The following is a 10376-nucleotide window of genomic DNA, read 5'->3' on the forward strand; positions in this document are numbered from 1 at the left end:
GTGTGTGTGTGTGTGTGTGTGTGTGTGTGTGTGTGTGTGTGTGTGTGTGTGTGTGTGTGTGTGTGTGTGTGTGTGTGTGTGTGTGTGTGTGTGTGTGTGTGTGTGTGTGTGTGTGTGTGTGTGTGTGTGTGGGGCAGTGCTGCGTTGATCATGATTCAGATGTTCTGTATCGGCACTCCAAAGTGTATGTGACCAAGATAAAAATGTAAACTCAAGAAGCAAATCGGGGATGTTTTCTGCAGAGCTGCGTTATAATGATTGAAGAAACAAATTGTACTTTAGCGTCTTCAAATTAACTCACTTCGTCCTTCAGTTCTTTCTGTCGTCTTCAGACAAACCAAGGTGATCCTTTAATTTTCAGTACAAACTTGGCATTACATTACTTTTTAAATGCAACTTTTTTTTGTGCAACTTAATTGTATTTGTTCAAAGATCGGATGTGAATTCCTGCGTTTCGTTTCCAAGCATCTGTGATGTAGAAAACTACAAACGCCCAGCTGTAAATTCAACCTTCTTATTCTTTAGATTTCTTTTGAATGCTTTTTGCAGAGTAACACAGAACATGTGACACTTTACTGAATCTTTTTTAGAAGGGATTTGTAAAAACAGGAACAAGCTGTTGTGTAGAAGCAATCAAGACCACATTTGCAATATTTAGGCTTTTTTTTATCAAGACTGGCAGACGTTCTGTACGATCACAGGAAACTACTTCAAGCTGCTTTTTCTTACTATTTAAGTAACGAGCAAAGAGCACGAGCAGAGGACGAAAATGATCCATGTTCAGGGTTCAAGTGACAGGTCAAACAAGGAGGAAGCTGTGAAGATTTCTCACTTTCTGAGAGAGAAATGGAGATGATGGAGTTCAGCGTGACGATCTGAACTCTGCAGAAAATTAAACAGCTGAAGGAAAACAAAGAATTCTTGGATAAAAAAAAAAGCTGGGACACATTTGAGAGGGCACAGAGTGCTGCCGCATGCCAGGTCTGCGTGTGTGTCATTAATGCGTGTGTGTGTGTGTGTGTGTTCATGGTCGGCAGCGCTGGATGAATCGAGGGTACAGGCAGACGTCTCGGATGTGATGTCTGTTCAGCAGCCAGGTGAGGAAACGCTCCAGACCCAGACCGTAGCCGCCGTGAGGACAAGTGCCGTATTTCCTCTGAAACACACAAACACACACCGTCCTGTTAACACACACACTGACACCGAAGTACGGCAACCCAGAAAGGACAGGTTCTCGACAGATTGATGCAATCCACCATTCAGCAGGGCTTTTGTCCATTCTCAACTTCTGCAAGCACGTGTCTTTTTGTCTTAAGACGGAGCGTGTTCCTTTTAGTGTTTTGCACGTAGACTAAATCTGACAACCACTGGTCTATGGTAAACTGCATCACAAATGATTTCTTCCTCCACACACACGAGAGCACTTCTCTGTTACCTGGTCGGTGTACCAGTAGTACGGGGTCGGGTCGATCCCCTCCCTCTTGTACCCCTCCAGCAGCTCCTCAGAGTCCCAGATACGCATGGAGCCTCCGACGATCTCACCCACATTTGGCATCAGCACGTCGACCTGCAGCACAGACAAACACATCAGGAGAGATGTTAACACAGCTCATTATTCAGACATCCACGTCTCCTCTCAGTCAGTGAAGCTAAGCCTTAACATCCCAAAAGTATCATTACCATCCCTCATACCTGATTGGAAAGTCATTCTTTACACAGGAGGACGAGAAACAGACATGTTGGTGTGTTTGTAGCTTTATCTCCATGACAGGTTTACAGAACAGTACCACACACACCCTGATATCAAGTAACCTCATTACATGTTTGACCCCCGAGTGACCTGTGTCGGTTCTCAGTCATCCAGGTCATGGTGAATCGCTGCTTGATCCAAAGTCAACCGGGACAGTTGAAGATCTTGAAGACGTTTCACCTTTCAGAGGAGAGGTGGTCTTCAAGATCTTCAACCAGTCCAGTTGCCTTTTGGATCGATATACCCCTGAGGTACGTACCGACTCAGTGAGGCGTCTGTCGTCAGCACAGCGCTGCATGTAGAAGGATTTGATCTCAGCAGGGAAACGGCAGAGCAGGATGGGCTCGTTGATGGCGTCGGTCATCAGCCTCTCTGGAGCCTCAGGGATGTCCTGAGATTCAGACATATGACAAAAACACAGAGGATTATCTTCCAGAGGAAAAAGAATAAACTAGGGATGTTTGAGAAAAGCCCTGTGGACGACTGTTGTCTAACAATGATCTGATTGACAGTCTCGTGTGTTTGGTTGTCACCTCTCCAAACTCGTAGTAGGTGCCGTCGTCCTTCTTGACGTCGTGCTCTTTGAGCCACTCGATGGCTTCGGTGTAGTTCATCCTCTTGAACGGCCTCTTGGGGGGTTTGAAGTTCTTCAAAAATATTAAAAAATACATTTAAGAATTTGTTGGCATCCCTGTTAAACATCTTAAACAAAAAGCTCCAGAAACATGACTAAATGCTACAAACCTCATCATGAAGTCTAACTGGTTTGTGTCAGTGTTAATCAGGATGCTACCTCATCACACAGTCTGGATTTAACAAACAGTCAAACGGTCATATTGAGAGAAGGGGACGTACGGGGTTGATGTCGTAGAGCAGCTCAGCAGCGGGAGATTTGAGCACTCGGTCGACCACCTCACACACCAGATCCTCCAGTCTGTTCAGCAGATCCTCGAAAGTCATGAAGGGACACTCGGCCTCGATGTGAGTGTATCTGAACACAGGTAACACATTTATCAAACATCAATAAATAAAACAGAAGGCAGGATGATTTGATCGGCTGTAACACTGTTTTGTGTTTTTAAGATCGAAGAATGTCTCGACAAATTACAGCAAGTGCTTCAGATGATTTCTTTAACTCTTTTTTAAATGGTAATCGAAATCATCAATAAATAGCTGCATACATTTAAATGCATCATTTAATTATCAGATTTAAGCTGTCGTGCAGTCCACGCTCAGCCCCCATAGAAAATAATCTTATCGGTCTGCAGATCATTAAAGCTGCACACACATTAGGGCTGTGCTCAAAAACTCGATATGGCAATATATGGTCCTGTGCTCCTTGTAAATACATGTATCGATGAAGATGTTACAGAATTGCTGTGATGACAGCTCTGAAAGCTGTGAACAATTGACCTACGGCCAGAGCTCTGTATAAATACTCAAATATTTCTGGATCTCTGAGGACCTGAATTGAAGTGTTTGAGGATCCTTACGCCTCTGTTGTTATTCTCAACAATAAAGAACAGCTGTTGTAGTGAATTCTGTGTAGGACATGGTCATATCACCATATGCATCGTATGGTGGCCTCTGTATCGTATCCTGGGGTTGAGGGAAATAGCCAGTCCTAACACACATTTTAAATTAGTTCATACAATGACCTGTAAACGACTCCGACTTTGATTTGTAAAGTAGCTGGATTGTATACAAATACCATCTAGAGCTGAACCTTTAGAAGAACAAAAAAATTAAGCTTTTTTGGATTTATGAAAAAAAAAAGAAGCATTCTCACTCAGACAGGTGTCTGCGAGTGCGGGACTGCTCGGCCCGGTAAGACTGGGCGATGCAGAAGGTGTCCCCCAGGGCAGGTATGCAGGTCTCCAGGTAGAGCTGGGAGGACTGCGTCAGGTACGCCTCCTCGCCAAAGTAGTTGAGGTTAAAGAGCGTGGAGCCGCCCTCCACCTGAGTCTGCACCAGGGTCGGAGGAGTGATCTACAACCAGAGGAGCAGACAAACATAAAGTTATAGAGCCAGACGATCCTGTGCACTGTTGTATGACTCTTATTTTGAAATACATGTTATTGGTCTTCTAATGTTGTTACAGTCTCGTCTCTCTACAAATATTTGTCTTGTTCTGATGAAGCAGGCTGATGGCTTTTAGTGAAATACAAAGGGGGGGATAAGGAACCTCATGAGGGACATCAAAAAGTACACTATGAACACGCTTCTGTCCTTTCAGTCTGAGTGTTTCACCTCGTAGTATCCGTGGTTGAAGAAGTGGTCCCTGAAGCACTGTGTGACGGTGGATCGCACTCGGAGGATCTTGGAGACGTTCTCCCCTCGGATCAGCATGTGCCGGTTGTTCAGCTGGACGTCCACGTCGGACTCTTCGTTCAGCAGGTTGTCGGCACCGCCTGCTGGAGCCAGACCAATCAGCTCCCAGAAGTCACAGTGCAGCTCGTGGCCTCCGGGCGCCTGGGAGAGGAAGACAAGAACTCACTGAAGACCTTCTGCAGGTTTTTACACTATAGTTATCCTACAACATTACTGTGTGCGACTTGTTGACACGCACGCACGCATCAGAACCAAAAGCTTAGATTGTACCGTGTAACTGGAAGAATATTTTGTGTTTGCTCGTTGATCTTCAAAACAAACTGTCGACAGATGCAGACAGAAAGCTGATAACAGGGAGCAGACTGCTACAACTGATTACCCGACAAACCTGACTTCTCTGTGTAACCCCTTTCCATTTGTGCATGTGGACGTTCTGCAGGTTTATATAAACATGTTGTGCAGCAGGTGTGTTTACCTGTTTCCCCTCAGGAACTGGAGTGACGGTGCCGTACAGAGCTACGGTGCTCTCTGTGGACAACACCAGGCCGTTGTAACACTGGCACTGAAGACAGGAACGAGAAAACAAGTTAGATCAAGAATCAGAGATAAGAACATGGTTTATATGGGGCGAGAGAGAGCGGCACACTAACTACTGGCACCTCGCACTTCCTGTTTTACTTTGTTTGATTGTATGATCGTTTGTATCCTCTTCTGTTTATTGATGCACTTCTGTTGTTGACTTGTTTTTGAGGCCCATCTAGGGACGAGCATCACAAACTAGCTAAATGCTGAAGTGTGTGTGGCATCCGTTTACTGGCTCCATACTCGTCCCGATTTAAATAAGCATGAAATAAATAAATAAATAAAATGATATCAGTGTTTTGCCACACACTAATGAGGAGTGAGAAACACAACCCTGATCAGAGACGAGTGAAGACGTGACTTCAGTTTCACTTTCAGGTAAGTTGCTAAAAATGAAAGCAGAAGAAAAGAAAAGTGAAATGTTTACCAGTTTATCAGACAGGACACACTGGAGGAAACCAGTTCCATCTCTGAGCACGATGAACATCAAGTTCTTCCCTGTGTGAGACAAAAACACAAACAGTGAGTGAGTGACGAGCGACGTCAGATACTTTATGACTGTAAAGTTGTGTCGTGCTGCTCACCCTGCCTCCTGAGGCGATGAACCCATCCAAACACTTTGACTCTCTGACCTCGCTTGGGCTCAAGATGTTGGATTTTAACCTGTAAAAAAATAACACAACATTAGGGCTTTCACACTTGCAGAAAAACTCCAGAGATCTGAAGGAGGAGCTGTATGTGTGAACGCAAACAGCCACATTTTTTCTTTGAATTATCTACATATTGTAGTGTATATGTTTAATATGTTAAGCATATTTTAAAATAGCTTTTGACAACCGTATTCAGAGTGTGGTACCCTGTTTGTAAAGTTAAATATCCTGATTGTTCTGAGAACTATTACAAAGTGATAGTGTATGATATAAACCAAAATTAAAATTGCAGATATACTATCATTATTAAAAAAGTATAAATAAAGAAGGCTGCAGCGTTTACAATGCTAAACCACCTTCATCACGGCTGCTTTCTGCACAGCTTTTATCACTAGGCTACCAGCGCCGTTTGTTGTTGTTTTAATTAAATTAAAAATATTATTTCAACCCAAATTAAAATGAAATCATATTTTCCTGTGCAGCTTTAAGAGCTGAAACTAAATGACATGTGACAAACTTACAGCGTCAGGCTCGGGCAGGCTGGAGTCCTTCTCAATGACGATCTTCTTGGCTTCTTCCAGGTTCTTCTCTCGCCTGTCAGTGTCCTCGGCCTGCACACAAAAACATGGAGCAGAAACATCCAGTCACTGATTACTGGGAGTAAAACCTATGGCTCCAGAAATGTAATCTTTCTGTTTTATGTTGCTGTCGGAGGAGCTGGCGGCAGAACAAACTCACCTCTTTCTTCTCTTTGGATTCGTTCTTCGACTGCTCCCTGTTGAAGGCCTTCTTTGCATTCTTCATCTGCGTCTTAGAGATCACAGCCCAACGCTGAGGAAGAGGAGAAACACAGAAACATGAGGAGAGAGAAAAACACAGTGAACTGATGTCAAATAAAAAGCCATAATAAGTCACATTTTCCCTGTACATGGAGATTTAAAATGACATGCAGACTTTTTTGGCAGCTCCACTTGTCCCTCTGTTGGACTGACTGAATATTTGATGCATTGTGTCACCCTCTACTGTATGTACTGTAGGAAGTAAGATGACCTGATGTTGTAGCCCAACACTACAGAAGCTTCATGAGGGGAAGAAGAACAACAGCAATTGCACCTCCTGTCAACACCTGTGTGACCAATCAAACTTAAAGCTGTTTGTTTGCACTTACTGACATTGCTTGTGTAGTACTTATATAAGGCTAGGTTTTTAATCCACTTTCAATTTCAGTTACGATTTTGGCTTCCCACGACCATGAAAACGAGAAAATCCAGATTAAACCATTACTGTGCCTCAATGTTACACTCGGTTTGTCCACAGGCTTTGTCATGTGTGGTTAATGTGTCTAAGTGTTTGCAGTATGGGCCACAAGAGAACATCAACACTACCTCAAAAACACAGTTTGGACTTTTTCCATAATCAAGCAGCCCTAGTCTCTCTGATGTACGTCACATTGGACAAAAACGTCTGCTGCATGAATTGTAGAGCTGTAGAAAAGCCTCTACTTTATAAACTATTAGAAACAGCCCCTGCAGCTCTGTTTGAAATCAAATCTGCCAAGTGTATGCTTGTTTATGTAACGGGTAGAAAAGAGAAACCAACCTCTCCTTCCTTCTGTGATTCTACGTAGATGGTGGGGAACGGCTCCTTCCCAACGAACATCAGAGCCTGTGAGGATAAAATAAACAACAAAATGAGACGCTGTCAGACGTGTTGGTGAAACTGGATCAACCAGCGGGAATTAGAACAACAACAATCACATGCCTGAATACAACAACATTACACTTCAGAGGAACATTAAGCTTCTTGACTGTTCACCTTCAGAGGAGTTTTGAAAGGCTTCTGCTCCGTGCCGTCTCCGTCCTGGTCGTTGCCACATTTGTCCGACACATAAAGCTCACCTGAGGATCAGAGGCAGAATGTAGAAAAATTAACTCATTATGAACTGGTAAACACTTTCAGACACCTGGATGAACTTACTCCTGTTTGAGTCACATATGATTCATTTAAGCTTTCAGCTGTTTAAAGAATTTTTTTTATAAAATACTGCCCCCCCCCCCCCCCACACACACACACACAGTCTGACTGTTATCTATGAGAGAAATAGCTCGTACCGTACTGTACCAGGGATAAGAGGACAAGCCATGTTGTGAAAAATGCATCAAATTGTGCAGAGGTTACCAAATATATTTGGCCAAATAGTGTACCCCTCTTCAAGTTTTTAACCTCATTTGTTTTGTGTAAAATCTTACAGAATTAAACCTTCAAATTTCTCCATTTGCTTTACTTCAGTTAGAGCAACTACCAGCCTTCTGCTATTTTGATTTTGTGCACGATACACAGACTTGATATGTGATTTGTTAAGGATACCAAACAAGCATATCGGTACTGAGAAGTACCGATATGCGTAGACGTATGATTCCAGCCAAACATAAAACATAAAGACAATGAAATAAAGTACACCACTGCCATAATCCAGTCTGTCCTCTGCACCTCCAACACTGTCTGGTTTGTATCTGCAGCCAAACAGGACAGACACAGACAATCAATAGACTGCAGAAAAAAATCACAGCCCTCCCTTCAGGACTCAAACCAGTCCAGGATCAGGAAACAAGCAGGTAACATCACTGCAGACCAGTCACACCCAGGACACAAACTGTTCAATCTCCTCCTCTCAGACTGTCAGTCACTCTGATAAACACTGTGAAATAACCAAACCAATGACTGAAAGAAAATAAGATTATTTACACACATTTTATGGTCACTCACTTAATCATGTAAATACTGTTATCCCTCTCACCTGACGTCATCCTATGCACACTGCCTTGATGTAAAAAACAGTAAAAAGTCTACCTCATGTTACATAAGGTATTATCATTTTAATTTAACTATTGTGTGCACTCCTCACCACTGCACTCGTGTCTCGTGTAGGCGTGTACTCTTTCTCTTTTCGTTTCGTTTTTAATATTTTATGCTCTACATTTGTTCATGGAGAGCACAGTTTACCTGAGTCAAACACCTCGTATGTGTAACCACACCTGGTCAGTCAAAGCTGATTCTGACACGTTCAGGTGTCACGCAGGGACGAAACCGAAACCACATTAATTACATTGAACAGGTGACAAATGACTGAAAAATGTGTCAGAACTTGGTCCTGCTGTCTATTTTACACCTTTTTTATAATACAGAGAGTAAAATGACACATCAAGGTCGGTCTCATACATTCTGTTAGCTGCTGTAATACAACCTGACAGCTGTCATGGCTGAATTATATTCAGATATTTTAACATTTCGGCTTCTACTTTTAATCCCCAGACTTTCATTCATTCAGGGGACGCACATACGTTCATTGACTGTGTAAGCTTGCTCATTATAACTCAAACCGAAGAATTACACGATCAGAAATAAGCATTAGCCTGCTTGCTAACAGCTAACATCAAACTGATGCAATATGCAGCACTCACATGTCTATGGGAACTAGCTAACAAAGCTAGCTATCAGGCTAGCTCAGACTGAGCCACTTTCTTCCTTACCCACTGAGACCTGTTCCACACCTTTAGCTATCTCTGTCGCCATGTCAGTCCAGGTGATGTGACAGTCCGCTGAGGATGGGAAACTAAAATGTTTTCTATTTAAGAAATAGAAACTAAACCACAGGAGCGACTGCCTACCGGTGGCGACTCTGAAGCCGTGGACATGCAACTTAACGTCAGCTCGCCGTCATCCACACAGGAAAGAACAGAGGGCGGGGCAAAGAGCACTGATTGGCTAGTGTTACCACGTCACTACAGAAACAGTAAATCCCATTGGTGGTCTCTCTTGTCAGTTAACAGGTTGATGGCACAGGAACAAATATTTAATTTATTGTCCGAGGTCAAACTTAGTCAAAGTGATGCAATAATACAATAAATCTGGAATTAAAATAGTTTTAAAAAATCATCTTAAAATAAAGATACAATAAAAAATAAATATATGAAAATAATTAGTAAAAGATAAAGGAAAAAAGTAAATTAAAAAAAGGGTTTGTAGCATAGACTGTACATATTACAGTCATGCAATAATAAAATAAAGCTGGAAATAGAAGAGTTTTAATAAGAAATAATCAGTTTAAATAAAATAAAATGATACAATGAAAAATAAATATGTGGAAGTAATTAAATAATAGTTAAAGGGAAACAAGTAAACTAAAATAGTAATTTAAAGGACAACTAAAAAAAACTAATTGAGCCAATGTCACTACTTCTACTAACACTTTTTGGAGTTTAGGGCACCATAAGTGGGTCGCAACCCATAAATGGGAGGCAGGATAAAAACTGTGTCAAAATGCGGTTTTTAAAATGTGTTTTTGTTCTGTTTCTTGGTTCTGTCTGATGTTTCATACCATCTGAGTTCTAAACTACACTATTTTTAATTAAATAAATCTGATTGCTACAGAAATATGGTTCAAAACTTTTCATTTAAGAGTTAGTGGTGAGTCCCAAAGCTATACTAGATGAGAACCATTGGGGGAATTTATCAGGGGGATAACTGATAACTGTATTCATAGCATTCTGGTGTATGTCCCATAGACTAGTCCATGATCCCATCAAACAGAGCAGACAGCAGTAAACTCAGTATGACTTTACCAACTTCCTGATGAAGCCTGTTATAAATCTGCTAAAATAAAAGTATAATCGGGTACACCTGGGTTTCAGCAGTCTCACTGGTTGGAGCTTTATACCTGCCATGTACAAACACCTTTGTGAATTCATTTTTCCTTGGTTTGATTTAGTGCTTTTGATTGTGGACGGTTAATAGAAAGGGACACACAGTAGGTTACATAAGTGGTGGAAAATGCACTTTTTTTGTGATTACTTCTGGTTAATTGGCTCATCAAATTGTCATGAAAAAGTTTTTAATGTACATGTTCTGCCTGTTTCATGCCCAAGCCTGAACAGCTTGAGTATTCAGAGCTTCTGATTGTAAAATTAGTAGAACCCAGAGAGCTGTTAACACCACAGAGAAAATGCAAATATCATATGCAGTTGGTCATACATGAACTTATGTTTCTGTTTCTGTGCTCTTAT

The 10376-nt window shown here is 41.8% G+C and overlaps 1 protein-coding gene across 2 annotated transcripts; it reads right to left on the reverse strand.

The window, feature by feature from the left end:
• Positions 1-473: 473 nt before the first annotated feature.
• Positions 474-9027, reverse strand: nars1 (asparaginyl-tRNA synthetase 1). 2 transcript variants are annotated; one of them, XM_061062031.1, is made up of 15 exons: positions 8844-9027; positions 7129-7211; positions 6913-6978; positions 6052-6144; positions 5835-5924; positions 5248-5326; positions 5091-5161; positions 4557-4643; positions 4001-4222; positions 3540-3739; positions 2606-2741; positions 2284-2397; positions 2010-2141; positions 1436-1567; positions 474-1156 (listed from the first exon to the last, which is right to left on the reverse strand). In XM_061062031.1, exons 1-15 carry the CDS (start codon positions 8884-8886, stop codon positions 1025-1027), a joined length of 1680 nt encoding a protein of 559 aa, XP_060918014.1. In that variant the 5' UTR covers positions 8887-9027; the 3' UTR covers positions 474-1024. The 2 variants fall into 2 exon arrangements, with proteins under 2 accessions (XP_060918014.1, XP_060918015.1); XM_061062032.1 differs by having other exon boundaries at positions 8865-9025.
• Between the last annotated feature and the right edge of the window lie 1349 nt (positions 9028-10376).

Source organism: Labrus mixtus, chromosome 17, assembly GCF_963584025.1.
Source record: "Labrus mixtus chromosome 17, fLabMix1.1, whole genome shotgun sequence".
Taxonomy (NCBI): domain Eukaryota; kingdom Metazoa; phylum Chordata; class Actinopteri; order Labriformes; family Labridae; genus Labrus; species Labrus mixtus.

What these genes read in the sequence shown, in the direction of transcription:
- nars1 (XM_061062031.1), bottom strand. Translation starts at nt 8,886, where the DNA reads ATGGCGACAGAGATAGCTAAAGGTGTGGAACAGGTCTCAGTGG. An exon ending in CTTTCAAAACTCCTCTGAAG is followed by an intron (nt 6,979 to 7,128) that starts GTGAACAGTCAA and finishes TTATCCTCACAG; the next exon opens with GCTCTGATGTTCGTTGGGAA. An exon ending in GCCTGCCCGAGCCTGACGCT is followed by an intron (nt 5,327 to 5,834) that starts GTAAGTTTGTCA and finishes ATTTTTTTACAG; the next exon opens with GTTAAAATCCAACATCTTGA.